At 42.1% G+C, this 26829-nt stretch overlaps 1 protein-coding gene across 1 annotated transcript in view; it reads left to right on the top strand.

The window, feature by feature from the left end:
• The first annotated feature begins 3108 nt into the window (after positions 1–3108).
• The window catches only part of LOC116874797 (collagen alpha-4(VI) chain-like), a 111807-nt gene continuing 88086 nt past the window's right edge, over positions 3109–26829 (top strand). Inside the window, exons 1-7 of the mRNA XM_032869788.1 lie at positions 3109–3220; positions 6724–7326; positions 9698–10285; positions 10975–11580; positions 15587–16216; positions 22124–22669; positions 23013–23567. Of these exons, the coding sequence (XP_032725679.1) occupies positions 3145–3220; positions 6724–7326; positions 9698–10285; positions 10975–11580; positions 15587–16216; positions 22124–22669; positions 23013–23567 (3604 nt within the window). The 5' untranslated portion in view covers positions 3109–3144. The remainder of the gene's footprint in view (positions 3221–6723; positions 7327–9697; positions 10286–10974; positions 11581–15586; positions 16217–22123; positions 22670–23012; positions 23568–26829) is intronic.

The following is a 26829-nucleotide window of genomic DNA, read 5'->3' as shown; positions in this document are numbered from 1 at the left end:
GATTTTTTTCCAGAAAGAATCAGTATTCTATGCTAGCCCTACCTAATGGCACTTCATAAATGGCTCAATTTTTTTTTCCCTCCACAATGAACTCTATATGTTCAAATGCAAAACCCCTTCAGAAACTTAAACTAGATATAGACATCCTCATGAAATTGTATATACAATATAGGTATTAAGTTCTTAATCTATAGGACTTTTTCTCTTCATTAATGTAAATACACATATGTGCAGCTGTAAAATGTTCATAAACTTCCAACTTTCCCACTGGATTTCCATGAACAGCTCTGATACTTTATTTATAACTAACTAAAAATACTCCTCATTTCTTATCATTAGCTGCATTAATACTAATAATTAGGATATAACCGAATATGAAGATGTAGATACCCTACTTGAAGGTTTTCTATTTTATCCAACTTTATTAATCTAAGAGTTAAAAAGTTGCAGTATAGTATTTTATTATAACAATAATAATAATCATAAAAATAACATCTGAATTTATTTTGGTTCATTCTTCTTGGCCCTTTCAAACTCTCAAGCTCTTTACTCTTGAGCTCTATTCTTTGTGATCGTGCATTTGTTTACTTGCCATTAGATAAAAGTTTATTAGGGAATAGGATATTTACAGTCTTAAAGTATCTTCCCTCAAATTACCTATAAGCCTCCATGAGGAGGCATTAGGGGGAAGTTGATGTTTCTCTGAGGAACCGAGAAATCCAATTGTTTCACATCTATTATTGGAATATTATTGGCCCAACACCCTCTGGAGTGTTTGCAATATAGTGGGCAATGTAGTAGATGTCCCAAATCAGTACCAAGCCCTTGAGAGTCATCACATAAACCTCAGAAGGGGAACTGGCTAGCTCAAGTCCACAAAGCAAATGGTCAAACTGACACCAGAATTAAGGCCTGTGGGCCTCTTTTGAGGTCAAGGCTTCTCCCAGTATTTTGTTACCATAAAGTGATAAAAATAGATGTGGTTATCCCATATCCTTGAGTCATTTGTAAGTAGTAAATTAAGCATGCACAGTAGGAATGTGTCCTTAGGGAAACAGGATGGCTCCACTTAGGCTTTCTGGAAAGAGGGCCTCAGTTGTTGGATAGCTGGGATTTCTAGACATCATGCTATGATTTCCACACAACTTTCCCCTTAAAGGGCCCAAGACTGCAAAGTGATGTAGACACAAGGAGATACTTGCTTAAACTCTTTGATACATTTAAAGTATGCGTTTAAAATTTCCTGAATTTCTTAGTGTTTCCAGTATGTAAAGTTTCTCCCCTCAAATAGATTGTTCAGTTTTCTAAACATAAAAGCAAGGTTTGTAATTCCATTCTCTGGAGCACCCCACACAGCGTTTTGTAGATAAACTGTGCTCTCTGAAGACAAATAGGTGGATACAGGAACTTAGGGCTTGAGTTCGCATTTTTACCCCATGGTAAATTGTTCACAGGTCTTCATTTTGCATGAGTTGGGCTCTGGAGAGTTGAGTGACAGTCTGGACTTGGGGATTTTCACTGAGGGGTTAGAAATTCCTGTCATGCACTGAACCTAGGGCGGGGTTACATGGAACAAAGCCTGGCAGTCCATGGCCCTGTAGCTGTGGTTTGCTACTTAGCCTTGCTGGGGCCCCATTTCTTCATTTCCATCAACAAGAGGAGCGGAGTAAATTCTGCTCTGTTGGCCTTTCCCAGGTTTGAGGTGAGGAACACGGAGATATCAGCATAGTAACTTAAAAAATAGCAATCAACTGAGTGAAAATTAAATGAATTAAGTAAAAAATATAAATTAAAACACACACACAAAATAACCTCCTTATGAGTGCACAATGCAGAGTATTACTGTTCCTCTACTTCTGCAGATTCTGAGTTTCAGGTTAGAGGCAATACTTCTTTACTTCATAGTGGGTAGCCAAGAAGACTTATTTTATTTAACAAGCACTTAAGGAGTGATTTCTATGTACCAGGCATAGGTGAAGCGTTTTACAGTAATGAGCTCACTTAATCCTGATGGCAAGACTCTGAGGTAGATGCCATTCTGCTTCTAATTTTATAAATGGGGAAACTGAGGCACAGGACAGTGAAGCAACTTGGCCAAGATCAACTACTAAGTAGTGGGTCTGGGATTCAAACTCAGACAGTCTGTTAAGAATCCTTACTTTCAGCTCCCTGAGGATGCTGAGGATGGCTGGCTAAGAATATAAAGAGAAGGTATTCCCTGTTCCATTTGAAACCTCATTCAACGTGAATTTCTTATTTTTTTTTTAAAGATTTTATTTATTTATTCGACAGACAGAGATCACAAGTAGGCAGAGAGGCAGGCAGAGAGAGAGAGAGGAGGAAGCAGGCTCCCCGCAGAGCAGAGAGCCCGATATGGGGCTCGATCCCAGGACCCTGGGATCATGACCTGAGCTGAAGGCAGAGGCCTTAACCCACTGAGCCACCCAGGCGCCCCGCGAATTTCTTATTTTTAAACATGTGGACTTCTTTAGAGTCAAAAAAACAGAAATGGAATTGGGACTGGATAATTTTCACTGAGGCCTTCAGAAACGAATTCAAGTCTGATATTCAGCTTCTTCTGGGAACATATAAAATATTTCCAGGCTATCTTGATTTTATCAGGCCAATGTGCTCCCAAGATATTTGAATATTTCTGCATGCCACAAATATTTATAAGGTCATCCAATGCTTGTATACAAATACAAGCAAAATCATCCAGAAATGTTTATGTTCCACTGAATGAATTCAGTGTGTGAGACAGAAATTCTACCCATGCCCCATATGTTTCAGACTTTTCAGGTCATATCTGGACAACTTTAAACAGTGAAGTCTGAGGTAGTCATGCCAGGTGTTTACAAAACTCTTCCTGAGCTGGGTCAGCGAGACCATCTTCCTTGCATAATTGAAACAATGTAGCAACAAGCCCTTTATTTATTTATTTTTTTTTAATCAAGTTTCCATTAGTCTGGGGAAAGACATGTTTTTAAATATATATATATATATATATATATATATTTAAAATTCAACTTTTTGAGATATAATTAACATATGACATGATGCACTCATTTTAAACATATGAAGACAGAATTTTAATTATGAGATTTTTTTTTTCTTTTTTTTTCCCTCCCTAGGTCCATATCCAGAATGGAGACTTGGAAGGCATTTTGGGAGTTCATCTTTCTTGCAGCTAGTTTTGGCTTCATCAAGTCACAGAGAATTGGTAATGCATTGGATTCTCTAAGCTAGAAATGATGACCTTCCTGGGGACCTATCGTAGTGACTATCTTAAAAGAAAATAGTACAGAAGCTTTATAATCAATGGAAGGGAAAAATGCTTCTTTTCAGGAGAGCTTAGAATCTAGAAGCTTTTAGGGAGCAGTGGGCACATGATTTTTTTTTTTTCAAAGCTAAGCCTCAAATGACCAAAAAAAAAGCTATTAAAAAATGTTATACTTCTGAATGCATTTCCAGGCTCTCAAATGCTTTTGTAAACACAGACCTATTCTCTTGACTCTGCATTTTGCTTTGTCTCCTTTGGCAGAGCTGTTCTGAGACGTAATTGTCGTCACAAGATGGATCGCTTCACTAAACGCCAGTGACACCTTTGTATTTTTTTTGCAGTCATTTTAACAGATTGTTGTGACTTTTCACGATGAAAGTCTCAGGAAGAAAAGATTGTTTGAGTAGCCTGAAGCCCCACTGAGACAATATTGAGGTTTAAATATTTATATATATTACACAGACTATTTGTTGGGGGCGGGGAACAACACATGCAGCTCTCTAAATTTTCCCTCCAGTTCTGACTCCCCGCTATTGGGAACAGAAGCTGTGACAATCTGTCTCTTCATGTTTCAAACACCTTCTAAAATGACAAAGGGCTGGTGGAGGGGTTAAGAAAAGGAACGATGTATGAAAATGCAATACATCTCTCCAGGTGTACATCTGGAACCCATACTTATTTGCCTGGAAAACCGTTCCACAACTGTGAATTTTCTCCTGATTGGAAAGATCAGGGCAACACTCTCATGTCTGTGTTTATCTCCTCTGAAAGAGTTGTAAAGAGGACAAAACACTCAGTCTTCCCTACTCGGCATTGCATTCTGGAGAGCCAAAGGGAAATAACGCTTAAAGGTCCATCTGCCTTTTCAATAATCATGATTCCACATGGCTTTATGACCAAGATTAGGCAAACTTCTGAGAAGTGGGACTCTGGAAACTTAAAGTGATTTAGTGTCCCTGGAGCACACCATTCTTTGTCAGCCCTTCTCTGCCTAAACTCTTATAGGGTCTTTGTCTTTCTATAATATAGACTTTTAATTTAATCTTCTTTATGGCAGTCCTGGATGTCAGGAGACCTGGTTTCTAACTGGTCTGTTCTAACTGATTTATGTGAGTAATTTGCCTTTCTAGGTCTTATTGTCCTTATCTGTGAGGTGGACAAACTGGATTCATTCTTCTACACTTGCATTTTTCATTAAAAAAAACCCACGTTATTTATTTATTAGAGAGAGAGTGAGAGAGCACAAGCAGGGAGGGGAGTGGAGAGGGGGTTGGAGAGGGAGAAGCAGACTACCTGCTGAGCAGGGAGCCCAGTGTGGGTGGAACTCGATCCCAGGACCCTGGGATCACGACCTGAGCTAAAGGCAGATGCTTAACAGACTGAGCCACCCAGGCACCCCTATACCTGCATTTTTCAATATGGTGGCCATTAGCTATATGTGACTATTTAAATTAGATTAAAATTCAGTAAAAATTTAAATTTATTTTCTCATTTGTGCTAGCTACATTCCAAGTGCTCAATCACCACATGTACCTAGTGGCTATGGTATTGTATTATATAATCTCATAGGATTCTTTCTAGCTCTAAAATTTTCTGATTCCCTTATTTGGTTTCATTAATGTTCAATATTTCCATTCTTATAAGAGATATCTTCTCCCTTTGTCCCTCCCTCTCTCCTCCCCTCTTTTCCAAATATTTCCTTCCTTGGATATTTTTCTGGGTGACTATGCTAGACACCCAAGTGATGGACAAACAAACAAAAGATAGGGTATCAGTTTGCACGGAGCCCACTGTCTAGTTGGGGAGATTGCTATTAGTTGAATAAGCACATTGATGAATGTTACATTAAAAAATGGGAAAAATGAACACGATTCTATGAGAATTTATAAAAAAAAAAAGAAAGAGAGAGAAAGAAACTCAGCAGATGAAAGAGCATGTAGGGGCCACATGGCAGCTGTGAGAACTTGGACTAAGGAGCCTGGACCATGGAGAGCCAAGTGGAGAGGGGACAGTATGTACAGGGCCAGGCCCAGCCAGTATTTTAACCCTCCAGACAGAAGATCAAATATAAGATGTATTTAATCAGTGTGGGATAATCATCCGCTGGTTGTTGAACTACTTGAAACTAACATCCTCTTCAGCTAGTTTCTGTTTTGTTTCTCTTCTCTCTTATCGCTGATTCATGGGTTCTCCTACCATCATTATGGACAATCACGTTGCCAAGTGTGGGGGAAAAGTCATGCCAGTTACTGATGAACAGGGAGATCATAATCACCTCTTCTCTTCTTTTGGTCCCCACAAGCACAGTGTTCAATCCATGCATTTACTTCTTGCCACAGCAGTGCAATGTTTGAGTTGGAAGAGACCAGGTCATCTGGTCAAACCCTTATCATAGAGAGATGCAATCTGAGAAGCAGAAAGATGAGCTCTTGGTCCTGCAGCCACCTGGTGTCTGATCCCTTCCATGCTGGAGGCCAGGGTGGGCCCAGCTGGAGTGACACTCACTCTGGTCACTGTTGGGGTTGTGGTTTCTGGGGTTAGAACTGGGTTTGGGAGACGTGGCTGTATAGTGCAGGCTTGAGTTCAGGGAGCCAACGGACAAGTGGGAGCCACACTTACGGTAATGCCAGAAGATAAAACTGAAAGGGGCTGGTGGTAGCTAAGGAATGCCAGGGGTCAAAGCTAGAAAGCAGAGGTCTTAGGTCAGGTTCTCTAGATGCAGAGCCTGGAAGGGATTTGGTGAACATGTTATTGTGAGGGAATACTCTTTAGAACAACCTGTAAGGGAATAAGAGAAGTGAGATAGGCTGGGGGTGAAGAAGCCAAGCAAGGTCGTAGTCTCAGGTAACATCCAGCCTTGGCCTGAGCCATGGAAGATGCTGGAACGTAAATGGCACTGGAGTTGTTTCAGTCAAGGCAAGGGGGCCAGGTACTTGTGACACCATATGATCGACCATTGGCCACCAAGGTGGTATAAATTTCCAGGTGTCTCCATATGTGGTTTCTCTGCTCACTACAGCCACGGACAGGTCTCTAGACAAAGTGTCAGAGGGAAGCAGTTAACTGTAGCACTTGAAGCAGCTGGGGCACAGGTGTGCCAGCCAGCAAAGATCTAGGTGGGGCAACAACACATCCTCTACTGGTCGAAAGTATTTTCTTTTATTAAATTTAAGGGATGGGTGGAGGGCCATAGTCAGGGATCTCACTGTAGGGATCAGATATCTGTTGGAATGAAACAGAGTGGCTGGTGAACAAGGGTAGATGGTGGCCACGAGGAGGCAAAGGAAGATGACGATATGCTTAGGCTGTGCATATTAGCTATTGTCAAAGAGCTGTGCAGGCAGATCTGTGGGCTGTGAAGGCAACAAGTGGGGAGAGATAGAGTCACAGCTGGTAGCTGTCAATTTTGTGCTGTTTTATCTTGAACTGACTCTCTTCCCCAGTCTGCAGGGAGGCATCCGTGGGAGATGTCGTGTTTCTAGTGGACGCCAACATCAACCCCCAACATACCCGCAGCGTGCGGAACTTTTTGTACATCATGGTAAACAGCTTCAATGTCAGCAAAGAGTCTGTCCGCGTGGGGCTGGCTCAGTACGGTGACCAGCTCCATTCTGAATTCCTACTTTCCTCTTACCCCCGCAAAAGTGATGTGTTGAAACAAATTCAGAGGTTTCAATTTAGGCCTGGGGGCCACAGGTTGGGCCTGGCCCTGCAGGTCCTTCTAGATGAGCACTTCCAGATAACAGCAGGGAGTCGGGCAACCCAGGGCGTGCCTCAGGTGGCCGTGGTGATCAGCAGCAGCCCCGCTGAGGACCGTGTGCGGGAAGCTGCCCAAGCCCTGAAGAGGGCCGGCGTCCACATTTTTACCGTTGGTGTCAAAGATGCAGTTTTGGCGGAGCTCAAGGAGATTGCGAGCAGTCCGGAGGAGAAGTTCGCTTCTTTTGTTCCCAAATTCTCTGATCTGGGCAGTCACGCTCAGAAGCTGCGGCAACAGCTGTGCGATACTTTGGCAAAGGCAGCTCAACCTGCTGATGACATCTTTCCAGGTACAGAGAATTTCTCCTTCTTGTTTCTGATCTAGAAGTCACAGGGCTCAAAGCTTTATCTCTTCTTCATCTCTCCCTCTGTCCTTATTTTCCTTATGTGTGTATTTGAATTTTAATATTACAATCTCACTAAACTATCTGTGTCCAAATCTCCTCTCCAATCATTGACCAGAGACTTAGCAACTTTTTTTTTCTTAAAGATTTTTATTTATTTATTTGACAGAAAGATCCCAAGTAGGCAGAGAGGCTGGCAGAGAGAGAGGGGACGCAGGCTCCCCCCTGAGCAAAGAGCCCAATGTGGGACTCGATCCCAGGACCCTGAGATCATGACCTGAGCTGAAGGCAGAGGCTTAACCCAATGAACCACTCAGGCATCCCGAGACTTAGCAACTTTTTAAATAAATCCTGTGGGCCATATGCTGGTTCTCTAAGCAGATGTAATGGAAGTTGTTTTTGGAGGAAGAATATTTGTTCTTAGAATGATATTCTTCCTGGATTAACTTATCCATGTTGCCTCGGTAGGGGACTGAGGAAGAGAGAGCAGCAGTAGATCCTCTAGGAAGCTTGCTTATTTTATTGCCACTGTGTTGGTATAAAGTATTGGTTATGAGGATGAATTTAGGGAAAAGTAAGGTCTGGGCTCAAATCCCAGGCCTCCACTTCTTAATGGTGTCAATTCAAACAAGTTACTTTATCTCCCTGAATCTAAATTTTCTTCCTAGGATGGTAGTACCTGCCTCAGAAAGTTGTTGAAGTCATTAAATAAAATTATGTAGGTCGGGTGCTTATCCTAGTGTTCAGCCCATCAGAGGTGATAACATTATGGCCATTAGCCATGATGATCTGTCATTAGCTTTGTACTTCTGTTGGTGGTGATGGGGTAGAGACTTGCAGAAATCCTTTAGGAGTTTATTACTTAATTCTATGAGAAAACAAGGAACTTTGAGCAGAGGAAGAGAAGCTTGCTGGTGGTTTTCATCAAAATGCATAAGAGGATAGAGCCTTCATTACTTACTCATTATTTTGGCATTTCTACATAAGGTAGGTAAATTGGAAGAAGTGTTGAAGCTTTTTACCCATCTGATGCTGCAGGTGTGTGGTGGTAGTATTGCATTTGTACAGCCAAATCATATACCTTGTTTTTGTGTATCACTCTAGGGTTTACAAAAAGGTTTTAAATACCTAGTAATACTAAACAGCATTTGCTTGGTACTATACTATTTGAAAAACTTGTTTACATTGCCCTTCTGACTGATAGATACATATGCAAGGTGATTCTTTGTTAGACCCATGGGGATATGTATGATATGTAGGGTAATTAGTATTTACTTTTACATAGATATGTGAGGCAACTGGTATTATTATTTGCATTTTTTAAGTGAGGAAACTGAGGGCAAAGGTAACATAACTGGATGGCACAGCTAGGATTTGGTCCCAGGTTTTTAAGACCAGATCCATTCCAATAGGACAAGTGTGGTAGATTGCATTCCCCAGAAGCAGAGCTTGAAGCAAGGATTTGGATATACATTATTTATTATGGAAGAGCTCCCAAGAGATTGGTAAGGATGTGGGGGGGTGCAAGACAGAGAGGTAGAGGAAAGAAAGGAGGAATGTAATCTCAGGCAATCAGAGGGTAGTTTTAGCTTGATTCTAGAGGAGAACTCAGAAATATAAATTATGCTTCAGCTAGGCTTTCATATATAGTAGGCAAAGCAGCTCCAGCAGCTGAAGGGAAGTCCTCCAATGAACAGTGTACAGAAATGGTGAAAAGGAATTCAAAAGAATCTGGGCAGAGCACAAATAATGTCTGCTACAGTAGATTATCTTATTTTATCCTCAAAAAAACCCTTTGAGAGTGTGAGGGCTGATATAAAGTTTTCAGTGCTGCAGAGAAGAAAACTGAGTCTTTGAAAGGTGGTTGATAAATAGATCACAAGGCTCTATGTGGTGGAGCTACAATGATGTATATAATGAAACACAGGACACATTCCAGCTTTCTGACCTGTTGGTACCAGCACACTTGTAGAGATGAAGTTTATTATCACTGGAAGGAGGACAACTCCTTTCTCAGCATACTGCTACACATACCCCTTTATAGAAGGGGTTTTTTCTTTATGAGATTCAAGGGATGTCCAAGTGAGTTCCAAGATTGGACATATCAGTAGAACAAGACAGAACCCTTGGGAGATGATGGAGTTGAGGGAAGGAAAGGCACAGGGAATGTTGTTACTTCTCTGAGCACTGTCATTTAGGGTGTCTGAAGTCCACAGAGTATAGTCTGATTGGCCCTACTCTCCCTTCTGTGTACCATTCTGCCCCATTAGTTCCAAGCATTTTGAGTGACTCTAAGATTTTGTCTTCTTTCTTGCAGCTTGCAGAGAGGCAGTCCTAGCAGACATTGTCTTCCTAGTAGACAGCTCAACCAGCATTGGACCCCAGAACTTCCAGAAAGTGAAGAACTTCCTTTATTCTGTGGTTTTGGGGCTTGACATCACCAGTGACCAGGTCCGAGTGGGACTTGCTCAGTATAATGACAACATATACCCAGCCTTCCAGCTGAACCAGTACCCTCTGAAGAGTGTGGTCCTGGAGCAGATCCAGAATCTTCCCTACCGTACAGGAGACACAAACACAGGAAGTGCCCTGGAGTTTATCAGGATACACTATTTGACTGAGGCAGCTGGCAGCCGGGCCAAGGATGGGGTTCCTCAGATAGTTATCCTGGTGACAGATGGGGAGTCAAATGATGAAGTCCAGGAGGCAGCCAACAAATTAAAAGAAGATGGAGTGGTTGTGTATGTGGTAGGGGTCAATGTTCAGGATGTCCAGGAATTGGAAAAAATAGCTAGTGAGCCATTTGAAAAGTATCTCTTCAACATCGAAAACTTTAACACCCTTCAGGATTTCTCAGGAAGCATTCTTCAGACTCTGTGCTCTACAGTGGAGGGTAAGATAAGAGGTAAGAAGGGGTGTCAAAGCCTAATATTCTGACCAGGACACCTAAATACAGTATGAGCTAGGACACACTGAGTGTAGTGGGAGGGCAGGAGAATGAGCTGACTGCCATCACTGGAGAACCTGGGGGAACTTCCTAAGTGAAGGAACCTCAGAGCTGGGGGTTGAACAATGAGCACAGTTTTCATGGGTAGAAAAGGACGTCTTGCCATGTTGTCCAGAGGAAGTCCAGAAGACCTATGTTCTTGATCCTGCCTGTGCCACTTTCTAGTTAGATGAGTGTGGAGCAGCTTTACTTCTTCACATCAATGTTCTCATTTGTACAGTGAAGATAATAACACTTGCCTAGTAGGATGGTTTTTGGAGACTAAATCAAATGAGTATAAAAATAGCTAACACAAAATAACTCCTCCATATATGTCCATTCCCTTGCCTCTTCCATTGCTGGAAGAAGAGTAGGCAAGAGGTGCTTTAGTGTAATAAAACAGACAACAAAGGCAGCAGGGTGCAGGAGGGAGAGTCTTGTGAAAGGCTCACATTGAGGAGGTGAAGTAGAATATGTACATTGTTACATAAATACAGTACTCTCCCTCTTATATTTCCTGCAGCCTTGTATTCAGTTTTCATGAGATCTTGATTTGATTTACTTTCTCTTCTATGTCTTTGCCTTCTTCCTCCTCTCTTTAATTCCAGAATTCTCCCAGGTTTATGCAGATGTGGTCTTTCTTGCCGACACCTCACAGGGCACATCATGGGCCAGTTTCCAGTGGATGCAGAATTTCATCTCCAGAGTGGTTGACCTCCTAGATGTTGGCAGGAACAAGTACCAGATTGGGCTGGCTCAGTATGGTGGTCAAGGTCATACCGAATTTTTGCTCAATACCTACCAGACCCGGGATGAGATGACTGCTCACATCCGTGACCACTTTTTGCCCCGAGGTGGCTCCAGAAGGACAGGCAAAGCCCTGCGATACCTTCATCAGACCTTCTTCCAGGAGGCAGCGGGAAACCGGTTTCTCCAGGGTGTTCCCCAGTATGCAGTGGTCATGACCTCAGGCAAATCTGAGGATGAGGTCTGGGATGCCGCACAGAAATTGAGGGAGAAAGGCGTGAAAGTCATGTCTGTGGGTGTCCAGGACTTCAACAGGAGAGAACTGGAGGGGATGGCAACTCCACCCCTTGTATATGAGATGGAAGGACAAGATGGAGTCAGACAGTTGATGCAGGATGTGGGTGTGGTGATCCAAGGGACCAGGCAGCCTGGGTTTGGGATTGCATCTGAGAAGGAGCCTGTAGTAGGTAAGATTTGGTCCCTACATGTGTCAGCACTGGGAGGTCTCAGAAACTCTGGGGGAGAAAATAAAAAAAGAAACTTTGGGGAAGAGCAGAGAAGGGGAGAATTCTGGATTCCTCAGTACTGGGATACCAGCACCAGTGGATGGGGAAGAGGAGGCGGCATGGGATTTCCTCAGGCACATATCATGTATTAGTTAACTACGATCACAGCGAGCCTGTGGAAGAAGCCATCCAAAAAGTCAGTGGCCAAAAAGAATCATTTATTTTTGCTGATCTGCTGGGGATCAACTGATCTTTGTTGGGCTCAACTGAATGGTTTTGCTGATCTTCCCTGGGCTTTTTCACAGATTTGAGATTTGGCTGAGGGTTGGTTGATCTACATTTGGCTCTGCTCCATAGCTCTCATCTTCCTCCTGTAATTACTAGACTAGTCTGGGCACATTATTTCCATGGTAACTGCAGGGGTGCAAGAGAGAAAACCTAATTACATAAGCACTTTTAAAACCTCTGCTTCATCCCATTGGCCAAGCAAGTCATATAGTCATGTCATCATCAATGGAATAATAAAGTATATTTCTCCCATGGAAGTGAGATGTAGGGAGTTAATATCTCTGAACAATAATTCAAGTTACCATATGCCTTTTCTAGGAGAAGGAGAATTCAGACTTCTCCCCAAAGAAGCTGGTGTTCAAAATGCTTAAGGGAGGTGTTATTAACATTTTGAGGGAGACATTCATAGTGTAGATTGTACTGTGCACTGTCAGAGGTCTAGCATTCCTGGTCCCTGCCAACAGCATCTCCAATGACAATTCAAAACATTCTCATATATTTCAAAATGTCCCCTGGGGATGAGAACCATTGAACCTTATCTCCTGCTAAGTCCCTTTATATGTTATAACCATTAGCAAAGCTGAACTACTCACCATTTGCTATATACGTGCCATACTTTCCCACCACTGTCTCTGTCCTTGAATGCATTGGACCACCAGCCTAGATGCCCACAGGCAAAACTTCATCCTTTAGTTGTTATCTTCTTGGCAGAGCTTCTGGTTGATCTTCACAACAGAAATGATAAATCCCTTCTTTCTCTGAATTATCAGAGCTCTGCCCAGACCTCTCAACATGTAGAGCTTGAAAGTCCTTTGCATTTTATAGTCAGAGAGACCAACATATGTGAGACAAGATGAGGAAAATCCAAGCACAGATAATAAGGAACTAAGAAGCACCTTAAAAACATTACATTAAGTAGAAGTAGAATAGAAGGGGGTTGGGTAATGGAGAATCTGACTTGGGCAGAATTGTGTTGGTCCATCAATAATGGGTATGGTCTTAATATACAGGGAAAAGGGAAGAGCCTTCTTGGGAAGGGGAAGACCTTCAGTAAGTGGAAAGTGGAAGTGGAAATAGGCTGGATAAATGTGGAAGAAAATGAAAAAATGGAGCCGATTGGAGGAGGGGGAGGGTAGTGAGAGGTAATGAGAGGTAGTGAGAGATGAAACTGATGAGGTAGGATGGACCCCAAGGGTCCTAAAGTCCCGGGGAAGTAACTGTAGGCTTTTAGGCAGGAAAAATAACATGACCGAAATGATCTTAAAGGAAGGCTTCAAGAGGCAGGCTGAGTTCCACACAACACCTCAGACTCAGAAAGACTGTAAAGCTGAGCTGTCATCTATCCACATATGGAGGAGCTACCTGGGTCAAGACCAATGCTGGCTCTGATAATGAGGAAAAGGAATGAATCTTGAAGACAACTTGAAAGAAAAATACAGTTGACCCTTGAACAACTCAGGAGTTAGGGGCCCTTACCCCACCCCCACAGCTGAAAATCTCCATATAAATTTTGACTTCCCCCAAACATAACTACTAATAACATACTGTTGATCAGAAAGCTTACGGATAGCTTAAACAGTGGATTAACACATTTTTGTATGTTATATGTATCATATACTGCATTCTTCAATAAAGTAAGCCAGAGAAGAGAAAAATGCTATTAAGAAAATCATAACGATGAGAAAATACTTTTATAGTACTGTACATACATTTATTGCAACAAATCTGCATACAGGCAGGCTGAGCCAGGGCTGCACAGGTTAGGCTTGGCATGGAGATGGCGATGTCCTACAGCCTGGTGGTTTTCAGTTGGTGGAGGCAGCTGCCAGGTGGGCCTGTGCCTGGTAGCAGTAACCTTGAGGTGTAGTATAGCTGCCCTATTGGCCTGGGGCTGTAGCACTAGCCTGTGGACATGGGCAGATGTGGCCTGCCATGAGTGCACTGGCTTCTGGAAGGTGGAGGGGAGGGGCACCACAATGGAAAGGGGTCTGTCTGAGACCCTGGTGAGTGGAGAGCCAAGTGGGAGGGTGTGGGTACACCAGGAGCTCAGGGCTTCCTACCCAGTGCTGTCCCTGACCTCTAGGCATGTTCCTCTGCTTCAGCCCAGTCTCCTGCCCCAACCCTGGCACTTTACCCAACCACCCCATGGTCACACAGGGCAATCTGCAGCCCTACCGAGTCCCAGGGCCTCAGGGGCTGCTGACAGCCTTGGCGGGCCTCCCTCGTACTCAGAAGCTAGTAGGCACCTTTGATTTTGTCCATAGAGACTTGGGTCAGCAGTTGTAAATAAATGCCTTGTGGCTTTTGGTGCCAACTCTTAAAAAGAAATCCCATGTGTATAAGAGGACCATCATAGGGCAAACCCATGTTGGTCGAGGGTCATCTGTAATAGCACTTGGTACCAGCAGATGAAGGAAGGGAGAAGTCAAAGATGCTTTGGGGTTTCTATAGAACATGTTTTAGACTTGGCAAAATCAGGGGGCAACACTCTTTAAATCTAGGATTATTTGAGGGTCGTTATAAAAAAGGGAAATCACAGGATCGTGAGAGGCCAAAGGTGAGTCAAAAGGTGATTGTTGTCTCTCTAAACATTTTTTTAAAGAGATTTTATTTATTTATTTGACAGACAGAGATCAGAAGTAGGCAGAGAGGCAGGTAGAGAGGAGGAAGCAGGTTCCCTGCTGAGCAGAGAGCCCGATGCGGGGCTCTATCCCAGGATCCTGGGATCATGACCTGAGCCGAAGGCAGAGGCTTTAACCTACTGAGCCACCCAGGCGCCCTCTCTCTAAACATTATTTAACAGGACGCCGCTCTCTATACCTTGGCTTCAGCCTTTTGCATGGGTGATTTTGGTTCTGTGTTAGGTTCGTATGTATGTGGACATAGGACATAGGTTCATATGTATGTGGACACAGTGGGTTTCCCTGCGTTAGGCAGGCAAAATCTTAAATTTGGAGGGAGGGTCTGCACTCTTTTTGGAAGGGAGTTTAGGCAGGTACAGCTCCATGCTCCCATTTGAGGTAGATTCAGGCAAAGGCTCTTTTATAGCAGAATGAAAAAGCCAGTTAGCCCAATTTGTGGACAAAGACTTCATAGGCAATTGCAACATTTCAGGTTGCCTCTGTTGAATGAGATTTATCAGAGAAAGATGCACAAGTTAATAGTCACAATCTCTTATTTGCATCTGTACTGAGAGGAAAATTATTAAGTCAAGGAGGTTTTAGGCCTATAATAGAGAATTTGATTCAGTGTTTCCTACAACTAGAAAAATGAAGGGAAAAAAAAAAACCTAGTCGAGGCAGGCTCAGATGTTTCTAATGGACATTGATGAATTGAAAAAATGATCTTAAAGCACTTCTTGTGGATATTCACGTATTTACATATTTTGCAAGTGATGTGAATACTCTTCCCAGTGAAAAATTCTGTGATAATTACGAAACCTGTGATGTTCTTTGACCATCATGCCAAATACTGCTCATAAAACTTCCACTAAATTCTAAAACCCATTCATATAAATTAGTATGATATACTTTTAGAGTTTATAATACTAAATATATTATTACAGTATATAAAAAGATAGCATAGTACAACATAAAAATATAACATGACACCAAATGAGTATATTGTCTTTATTACTCTGTTCTCATGCTAAAGTCCTTCTTTCTGTTTTTGTTTATAGCATGTCCGACAACTATCCCCACTGATTTGGTCTTTCTCATTGAGGAATTCAGTTGGGACAGGCAATCAAATTTCCAACAAGTTGTCAACTTCTTAAAGACCACTGTCAGCTCTCTAAATGTTCATCCAGATGGTGTGAGAATTGGCTTGGTCTTTTACAGTGAGAAACCACGACTGGAGTTTTCCCTGGATGCATTTCAGAACCCAGCCCAAATCTTGGAGTATTTGGACAAATTAACCTACCGGAGAAGAAGTGGAAGGACTCAGACTGGAGCTGCTTTGGAGTTCCTAAGGAATCAGGTTTTCATTGAGGAAAAGGGCAGGCGGTCCAAGCACGGTGTGCAGCAGATGGCGGTGGTTATCACAGAAGGCTTCTCCCAAGATGAGTTGTCCAAGCCAGCTTCACTCCTCCGCAAGGCAGGGGTTATCATCTACGGGGTGGGCACCCACCTTGCCTCAGAGAGTAAGGACCTGGAGACTATAGCGTCATATCCTCCTTGGAAGCATGTCATCTTGCTGGAATCCTTTCTGCAACTCTCTGTTGTGGGAAACAAGATTAAGAACCAGCTCTGCCCTGAGACTGTGGACAGAAGTGTTTCCATTTCTGGGATGGGCCAGGATCTGCAAGAAGGTAGGAGAACCTTTTCCAAATTTGATCTTTTTTTTTTTTTTTTTTTAATATCTTCACTCTGCTTGTTCCACATACCTGCCTCCTCTACTCCTCAACAAAGGAAAGATTTTGGAGTCAGTTTATTAAAAAACAAGAACACAGGAGGTGCCTGGGTGGCTTAGTCGGTAAAGTGTCTGCGTTCAGCTCAGGTCATGATCCCAGGGTCCTGGCAAGCCCAGCATTGGGCTCCCTGCTCAGTGGGAAGCCTGCTTCTCCCTCTGCTACTTCCCCTGCTTGTGTTCCCTCTTTTGCGTGTCTCTCTCTGTCAAATAAATAAATAAAATCTTTAAAAAAATTCCACAAAACTTATTTTTGTTTTGATTCCAAACAGGGCAAAAGAATATGAAGTAAAAAGTGAATATTCCTCCCTCATCCTATCTAAGCTTTCATCCCTTTTATTAGTTTTTAAAATTTATTTTTATTTTTTATTTTAAAAAAGATTTTATTTATTTGTTGGACAGAAAGAGAGAGAGAGAGAGAGCACAAGCAAGGGGAGTGGCAGGCAGAGGGAGAGGGAAAAGCAGACTTTCTCTTCTTTTTTTAAAAATTTTTAAAAAGATTTTATTTATTTATTTGAGAGAGAGAGAGAGAGGGAGAAAGAAAGGAAGAAGGATGTGAGAGAGAGACAGAGAGAGACTACAGCAAGGGCATGGGCAGAGGGAGAGGGAGAGGGAGAAGCAGGCTCCCTGCTGGGCAGGGAGCCCGATGCAGGGCTTGATCCTGGACCCTGAGATCATGAATTGAGCCGAAGGTAGACGCTTAATGACTGAGCCACCCAGGTGCCTGAGAAGCAGACTTTCTGCTGAACAAGGAGTCCTGTGCGGGACTCAGTCTCAGGGCCCTGAGACCATGACCTGAGCTGAAGGCAGAAACTGAATCCACTAAGCCACCCAGGTGCCCCTTTTTTATCAGTTTGATGAAAATATATGTAATATGTAATTTACAGTAGAAGCCTTAGGGATGTAAGTATGGATTTACTAAATCTTAACTTTCTTGAAGTAGAACATTATTTCTAAAAAGAAAAGAATATTCTTGAAATTAAAAAAACTTTAACTTAAAATGTAAATGAACATTAATTTGCCAGTCTTTTTTTTTTTTATTTAAAGATTTTATTTATTTGTCAGAGAGAGAGAGTACACACCAGCAGGTAGAGAGGCAGGCAGAGAGAGAGGAGGAAGCAGGCTCCCCGCTGAGCAAGGAGCCCGATGCAGGACTCGATCCCAGGACTCCAGGATCATGACCTGAGCCGAAGGCAGCGGCTTAACCAACTGAGCCACCCAGGCGTCCCTAATTTGCCAGTCTTTTGTGTAGAGCCAAGGCTTCTTTGAAAATGAGCCCTGCTGATTGGATTTCCGTATGTTTTCTTCATCAAACATCCAATAGTATAGTTTGTGTAATTTCTAGTTTCTTTATTTTTTTAAAAGATTTTATTCATTTGTTTGACAGAGAGAGATCACAAGTAGGCAGAGAGGCAGGCAGAGAGAATGGGGGAAGCAGGCTCCCCACTGAGCAGAGAGCCTGATGCGGGGCTTGATCCCAGGACCCTGAGATTTGGACCTGAGCCTAAGGCAGAGAGACTCAACCCACTGAGCCTCCCAGGTGCCCCTAATTTCTAGTTTCTTTAGAGTGGGAAGAAAACTTAGCCACTTTTGAAACAATTTGAATATAGAATCCTGATTTTTCATAGTCTCAAAAATTCAGTTTTTGTAGTGCTATCTGGTACACCAACAATTTCCTTTAAAATAATTTGCTTTGTTGGATCTTGTCTAAGCAGTTAACCTGGTTTTCATAGACATAATAAACCTTTTATTCACACTCATATCCTATTGATTTGTACAATATTTGATTTGTTGTATAATTGTAGTAACAAAACTGCCATACATAGGCTGAGCATAAACCCACATTATTCTTGGTAGGCTTATTCTTTGTTGACTTTACAAATAAAGTACCAGTTTACTTTACTGTTTACTTTACTGAAGTCAGTTACTTCACCAGTGAAAATGGGTTAATTTGGGAATGGCAGAGAACTGTGATTCGGGACAGCAAGCTCTAGCAATAACAGTAGGCAAGTCCAACAAACAAAGGAGAAGAATATTATTTTATTGAGAAGGAAGAAATTGGGAGGGATTGTTTTGAATGAAAGTCCATTAGAAAAATGCAGGAGCTCAGAGTGATGGCAGTTTCCCCTTGGCTGAGTTGCTGGGATAGTTGATTTCTTATAGGAGATACAGTATTCATTCTTTTCCTGTTGGGGCTATAATAGTTTCTTTCCTGCTGAGGATTCTTCTGTGGGGGACTGAAATGGACAAGTGGTAGGGCATGAGAGTTCCCCTTTCTGCTCTCCCATCTCCATTTTAGGGAAGTCTCCCTTTATTAATTTTCACATCTTCCACTGAGTTAAGCAGAACTGTGTTGTGTTACCCTTGGAGGTCCCATGGGGAGGGCACTCAGTGTATTGTGGGAGCATCATTCATGTGTGCCTCTTTCAGTCAGCGAATGGAAGAAGAATTAGGCACAAACAAGTAGGCTGCAAGAGAAAGGGAGCAGGGGACAACAGTCGAAAAGACTGCTGCCCCGAGCAACTCCACAGTCTCACTTTTATTAGATAGAAACAATAACAAACAAAAGAGCCAATGAAGGTCAAACATTAGTCACATGTCTTGTGGACAAACAAGAAGGAGGGCAAACTTTATAGTTAAACAAGCACATTCAAAAGACTCATCTAACTAACAATAGGCACTTTTGGGAGGAGAAAGGGGAGATAACAGAAAAGGGAAGCAGGCAGCGTTCTGCCCTGAGCCAGCTGGGCATTCCCAGCTGCTCAGCTTCAAGGTTGTATATCGTCCTTTCCCCCAAAGGCCTGTTGCCAATATGTGTTTTTCTTAAAGCTATATCTAAATGTGCTTGGTAACTAATAAAATCTTCCAGGGGTTATATTTTAAGTAATACATTGTTCTGAGGGGCAGTTGCACATGTGTGACTGGAGGAAGGGAAGAAGTCAGTTACCTGGTGAGCTGCTTAAGAGGAAGTTTGTAGGAGAGCTCCTGCTATGTATGCAGTTTCAAAAAAACACCAGAGAAAACATAGCAGTTAAGTATATGCACCTTGGAGTGAAAGTGCCTGAATTTTAAGTCCCTAATTTTCCACTTACCAGCTATCCTAAGCATCTTTGTGTCTGTTCATTTGTCTATTTTTGTCCACCCATGCTAATATTTCTAAGATTCAAATCAGGATAATAGAAAGAAGTTGACTACTTGAAATGTAGATAATTAACTTAAAATTCAAGGCTGTGATTGTATCTTCAGGGGAAAATCACTTAGCTTTCTTTTTTTTTTTAAACAATCAATAAATAATCTTGTAATTTCTTGTATTACTTGTGCCGAGGTCTAGAGATTTAAAATATCTAAATAAATTCCCATCTTTCACTTTGGCATGTATTTTTGGTCCCTTTCTCTGTTATGGGAATGAGAAACAAAATCGTTATGAATTTCATTTCCTTGGGCACCCACTCCCTATAATCTGTAGGGGAGAAGGGGAGAAGAAGCCTCCATTTCTCTTTTCTAATTCATAGACAGCATAGATTTCATTCCCACACTGCAAAACAGCTAAAATGAAACCTGAAATCAGGAAAATCAGTCCAAAATCTAGAGTGGTTAGAGGTAAATGGAAGCTGGGGCAATTTTACCAGAAGAAGCCTCCATTTCTCTTTTCTAATTCATAGACAGCATAGATTTCATTCCCACACTGCAAAACAGCTAAAATGAAACCTGAGATCAGGAAAATCAGTCCAAAATCTAGAGTGGTTAGAGGTAAATGGAAGCTGGGGCAATTTTACCAGAAATCAGTCCCAGATGACCATAAGACCATGACTTACAATGTCTTATAAGATCATGACTATAATATCTGCCATTTATTACTCATCAGCTCTATGGCAGACTCTGCTAAGCATTTTGTATATGTGATAGATATGGATGCATAACAGTCTCCAGACTATAAAAGTTATTCTCTCTCTTTTCCCTCTTGCCTCAAAGTTCCATCTGCCAAGATTGGCATGAATGTATAGTGCCAGACACTCTTTAGGGCTCTGGGATCCTTTGGAGTGTGCAAAGGCCCTGCACTGCAGTGGATCCTCTTTGGACTACTGCTGCGTGGGGCTGGCTCCAGAGATGCCTCTTCCTGCCCAATAATCTTTTTTGCAGACTTGGGCAAGCCATCTAGCTGTCATCAGTGGGTGATGGCTTCTGGTAAGGTCTGCATTTCTGCCTTCTTTTTCTATAACTTCCCCTTGAGTCTCCAAGAATTCAACAAACACTCTACCAGAGAGGTAGATAACTATTTTCCACACCCTTCCAAGTCACACTGCCTTCCAGGATCTGCCCTGCTAGACTAGAATTGTCAGGTACAGTGCAGGATGTCCAGTTGCCTTTGAACTTCATTCAGATAAACAATACTTTATAAGTGTGTCCCATGTATCATGCAGACCAAGGTCCTTCCAAGTGAAAGGCCTGACCAAGGGAGCCCATCTGCCACCTCAGACCACCTCCCATTCAGGCAGGAAACATGGAAAGTCTCCTGATTCTTCCCTGGGGCAAGGGAGTCTAGAGATTAGAAACACAAGGCTGGACCACATTTTCTGAGTGGTGCAAGAAGAACATCATGTGTCTTTTTTTTTTTTTTTTTTAAAGAATCTGCTGTGTGACAATGGGTGATCTTATTCATTTTTAATACTCAGCTCTGCTGTTTTTCTATGATCTGATTTAGTCCTCACTATAATCTTACTGAGTAGGTGTTAAGATTGCTGTTTGACAGGTTAGGAAATTGAGACGCAAAGGGGCAAGCCTGGATACCAAGTGGTTGAGAAAGGATCTAAACGTAGAAACATTTTGCCCTCTGGAGTCTAAGCCTTCATACAGAGTGATTCACTTAAGTAAGGCTCATTTAAAACAGAAAGCTTTATATTAAATTAATTAGGTTTCAGAAAGTATACTCTTTTGCCTATATTTTAAGAAGGCTGACTTGCATGGGACACAGGAATATTGGATACTCAGAAAATTCCTAACTTCAAATATGTCCTGATATTTTACTCTGGCTTGTCCTCATCTTCCCCATTTTATTTTTTAAAGATTTTATTTATTTATTTGACAGACAGAGATCACAAGTAGGCAGAGAGGCAGGCAGAGAGAGAGGAGGAAGCAGGCTCCCTGTTGAGCAGAGAGCCGGATGCGGGGCTCGATCCCAGAACCCTGGAATCATGACCTGAGTTGAAGGCAGAGGCTTTAACCACCCAGGCACCCCTCAACTTCCCCATTTGAGAAATATCAAGTACTACTTACTTCACATCTGAAGTGTGGTTCACCAGAAACAGACTCTGAGAAACAGACTCTGAGACAAGGATACGGATGCAAGTGATTTATCTGGGAGGTGCCCCCTGGGAATATGGTAGGGGGGTGGAGATTTGAGAAAGGAAAGGAAGGCAGCCAACTGAGGCTGAATTAATGAGGTAATTGCTGTAGGCAGCTGGGGCTCAGTTCTGCTGGGGACTCAGGGAGATTGCGTAGAGTTCACCTCAGAGCTGTCCCACCCAAAGGGCAAGGGAGCTGGGTATGTATCCACTACTCCCCTCTCAGTCATTAGTTGGTGGTGCTTCCAAACTCACTCCCAGGCATTGCGGTCTGCCTGCTATGTAGTTGGTTTTGCTTCTGGTCAAACAATATCCCTAGGCAGTCACTGGTACTTTCAGTAGAAAGCTGTTGGCTCTCAAGGGGACAATGAGAGCTGAGGGCCTATGGGTGGGGATCAGGATGAATAGCTTTGGCTACGGGCTATGTCACACCCCATTCTAATAGGTCGCACCTTCTTATTGTCTAGACTGTGTACACATGGAGAAGGCCGATATTTACTTCCTCGTCGATGGCTCTAGCAGCATCAACCACGACAATTTTCTTGAAATGAAAACGTTCATGAATGAAGCCATTAAGAGGTTCCAAATTGGGCCTGACAGAGTACGGTTTGGAGTTGTTCAGTACTCGGATGAAATTGATATTCATTTCATCCTCAACCAGTATTCCAGTGTGTCAGGGCTGAAGGCAGCCATTGATGACATCCAGCAGAAGAAAGGGGGCACCATGACTGGTGAGGCCTTGAGCAGCATGGCTCAGGTCTTTGCGAATACCACTCGCAGCAATGTACCTTGGTACCTCATCATCATCACAGATGGTAAATCTGAGGACCCTGTGGCTGAGCCTGCAGAGGCATTGAGGAGAGAAGGAGTCACCATTTATGCTATTGGAGTAAAAAATGCTAATGTTATGGAGCTCAAGGAGATAGCTAAAGACAAGATGTTTTTCACGCCTGAGTTTGATTCCTTAAAGGCCATCCAAAAAGACGTGGTACAAGACATCTGCTCCTCAGAGAGTAAGCGTCGTTTCTTTCTAGTCTCTCTTTCCCTCCAAGTGTATGTATCAAATCTAATTAGATAGGCTTCATTCTCAAAGTGTGGACTCATTGGGGTCCAAAAGTGAATGTTGGACACAGAGTGACCACGACCTGGAATGAAGTAAGCTGGTTAGATTCTATCTTTATCAGCTGTGCCTCCTTTGTGCTGGGTCACAGAAAATATATCTCATTGACTTCCTTTTCCGCCCCCTTTAAAAATATTTTCATGTTGTCTATATGCCACCCTGGACTGTCCCTGGGGACTTACAGTTTATTGGTTTCAGACTCTGAGTGAATGTTCTGTTCTCCCTTTTGTCCCCAGCCTGTAAGAATAGGCAAGCTGATATTATCTTCCTGATAGATGGTTCGGAATCCATCTCCCCAGAAAACTTTGAAAAGATGAAGGGATTCGTGAAGAGGATGGTGAACCAAGCTGATATTAGTGTTGATGAAATTCAGATTGGCCTTTTGCAGTTCAGCTCGGCCCCCCGGGAAGAATTTAGGCTTGACCAATACTCCTCAAAAGTGGACATCGACAGAGCCATCTCAAATGTTCAGCAGATGAATGACGGCACCCGCACTGGGAAAGCCCTGAATTTCACTCTGCCTTTTTTTGACAGTTCAAGAGGAGGGAGACCCAATGTTCAACAGTATTTGGTTGTGATCACTGATGGGGTTGCCCAGGATGATGTAGTCATGCCAGCCAAGGCTCTCAGGGACAGGAACATCATTATTTTTGCCATTGGGGTGGGAGAAGCCAAAAGTGCTCAGCTTTTGCAGATTACTGATGACCCACAGAAAGTATACTATGAAGAAAATTTTGAGTCCCTGCAGAATTTGGAGAAGAAAATTCTTCTTAAGGTCTGCCTTCCACAAGGTGAGTGACAGAGGGTTGTTATTTGACCTGTGAGCCCATCGTGTCAGGGATGCTGTTGTCTCTATTCATAAAATGAAACTGATCCTTCTAGCTGGAGGAGGGAGGGAGGGTCACTCTGAGGGGAAGAGAGTGGGCCTGAACCCCGGATGCTGTGGTTCACTTTTCCCTAGGGTTTCTTTCAATTGTTTTCATGGCTGTCACCACTCTGGACTCCAGGGGCCTGAACCTTCTCAGAACTCTGTCTCTAGAATATCCTTACAACTCTTAGGTTTATTCCTTGTAGATAGAAGAACCAGACTAGAATATGTAAACACAATTTACTGAAGATTTGGGCATACCAGAAGGAAAATAGAAGCAGAGAATAATAGCAGGTACATAGGTGCTCTTTTGAACAGGTCTTTTCCTACATGGCTTTGTACAGAGGCCTCTCCACTTTGTTGCCAGGAAGCTTTGCTATGGCTGAGATCGTCCTCAACACCATCTTATCTCCTCAAGTTTTTATCCTAAACAATAAGGTCCAGAGACAGGTGTTCTTCCTCCCAACAGTCTAGGTCTGCTCTTCCTCCAAGACTTGCCATACAACATGCCATTGACCCGCAGCATATCTTCATGGACAACTCTCCCTCTTATCCACAGGAAGTGAGATTCTCCAGCAACTCACATTATAATCAGAATGGTTAACCTTTAGATGGTCTTTTTTTGGTGCCAGGAGCTATTCCATTGGCTCCACATATTAAAACACTTAATCTTCACATAACCTTATTAAATAGATACTATTTTACAGTTGGGGAAACTAAAGCACAGCAAAATCAGGTTATTTGGCCCAAGTAAATAGCACAGCTGAGATTTAAACTTGAGGCCATCTTGTTCTAGAGTCTGTATACTAGGTATTGTTCTATACTGTTTTTTGGAACAGCATGGTAGAGCAGAAGAGGGCCTCTCAAACTTGAATATGCTTTTGAATCACCTGGAGCTCTCATTGAAATGCAGATTCTGATTCAGTAGGTGAGGGTGGGATTCTGCAATTCTAACAAGCTCCCAGGTGATGCTGATCCTGCTGGTACTCAAATTACACTTCGAGTAGGAGGGTAGTATAGTATAGTGTGTAGTATAGTGTAATGTGGTGTAGTAGTACAGTATTGTATGATATTGTAAGGCAACACGAAAGGTAGTATAGTATAGAAGAGTTTAATATAGTATGATATAGTATAGAATGACATAGGATGGTATACAATGGTATAATACAGTATAGTAATACATAGTAAAGTGTAATATAGTATAATAAAGCATATTATAGTATGAAATCGTATAAAGGAGTGTATAATGAAACCCATTAAGCCTAATATTCCTACATCAACCCCATGTGACGCAGATACTATTACTATGATACCAAATTACCAAATGAGAAAAGCAAGGAAGAGGTAAGAAATGCCGATAGGAAATAATGGGAGTCCAGGGTTTGGATTTTCCAGAAGTTTGGTGTTGAAAGCTGGAGCTAATTTTCTTGAGTATTAAATTGATATTTTTGTTTTACTGCATAAAGGATATCACTTTGCCGTGTCCTTGCTGAATTCAGAGATCAATCGAAAAGAGTGGATATGTGAAATTATTTTTTAAATAAGCATGGATTATGGGTTGTCCTGCATTATGTAGTTCAGATTTTTCAGGAGGTAAAATCCATTTCTGTTTGTTTGTTTATATGTACCTAGGAATTATTCCAGGCAGGCTAAGAAATACAGGATTCTAACTTCTCTTTTCAGATTATTTTGTACCACGTAGTAAATTAGGATTTACATTCATTTTCAGATTTGTCTTTTAAATTTTTGATAAAATTAGCTGAGCACCTCAATAATGGCTGGAACCTAATTAATTCTAGAATTCTAGAATCATAAACCTGAATCATAAAGACCTTAGAGATTACCTGGCAAGGTTCAACCCTCTCCATTAACAAGGGGGAAAAAAAATGCTTGCATATTCTTGCATTTACAGAATAAAGCCAACTGACATTTTCTGGGGGAAAATGTAAATTAGAAGAGTTGGAATGACATACCATACTGCAGAAAGGAAATTCCTTTTTTTCTGAAATGAGATCTGATGTAGAAATGGGATTTACATCTGTGAAAACTCCTTTTGGTGAATTTCAATTAGAGATTTAAAAGTCAAAACAAAATCAAGATTTTATATGAAAGGAGCGCATTTTCTGTCTTGGTAATTCTGGAAGCATTTGGTCACCTAGCACAGAGTGTATTATTTAGGGGATGGAAAAATAATGGCTCAACCCTGGATCTCAGATCTGGGAGAAACTTTGAGACATTGTTTATGACCATTTTCCCTGATTAAGGGTCCAGCCAGTATTTATTTATTTTCTTCAAATTTCTCCCCTAAAATCTGCAGTTTTGTTTTTATTGATTCTGAGCCAAATACTCCAGTGTGTGCTGGTCTAAGGAGAAAATGTCCACATGTCTTGGCTTGCCCCAGACAATTGCATGTTATGCTTGTTGTCCAGAAGTAGTTAATAATGTGGCCCTTTTATGATTGTTAAGTTACATTTTAAGTTATTTGTCCAGATTTTAATTCAGGTGCATCTGTGATCAACTTGGCCTCCCCATTGGAATTCTGTGCACGGTCTTATTATTCACCAGTGGGCGGGTGTGTATAGCCTGAAAGATCAGTGGGTTTTCAGATTCTTACAACACTCTTCCTATAGTGCTTAACAATTTTCAGATAGAAGAAACATAAGTCTTGATCTTTTCTAATATGCTCCCCTGAAATAAGACGTGTCCAGAGGTGGTGAGTGAGAAAAGAAACTTCTGGGGAAGAAGGAAAGAGTACAGCATGTGCTGAAAGAGACTCAAAGCTCATTTATAATCCCTTCTTTATTCATTTATCAAACACTTACTGAACATCTATCTGTATTAGACATTGGAAAAGTAAGATGATGTAATCCCTACTATGAAGCAATCTTTGGTTAGTAGGAGAGAAGTTCAAGTAAAGTAGCATGGTCATACAGGGGCATTTGGTAAGTCAACCTGAGGACCTAGGAAAATGAGTCAGAGAGGGCTTTAAGGAGGGGCTGTCTTTGGAACTGCAACTTGAAGAACATGTTTGGGTTAGCCAGATTGGGGTGGAGGAGATGGGAAAGGACACTTCAGGTGGAGGGAATAAGATCTGCAGAGGAACAGAGGTATGAAACACCTCTGTTGTATGTATGTTGTATCAGTTAGCTTTGCTGTGTAACAAACCAGCCCCCAAATTAAACAAT

Source organism: Lontra canadensis, unplaced genomic scaffold (assembly GCF_010015895.1).
Source record: "Lontra canadensis isolate GAN:19392208 unplaced genomic scaffold, GSC_riverotter_1.0 scaffold38, whole genome shotgun sequence".
Taxonomy (NCBI): domain Eukaryota; kingdom Metazoa; phylum Chordata; class Mammalia; order Carnivora; family Mustelidae; genus Lontra; species Lontra canadensis.
This window is presented reverse-complemented; position numbering and strand designations above follow the sequence as displayed.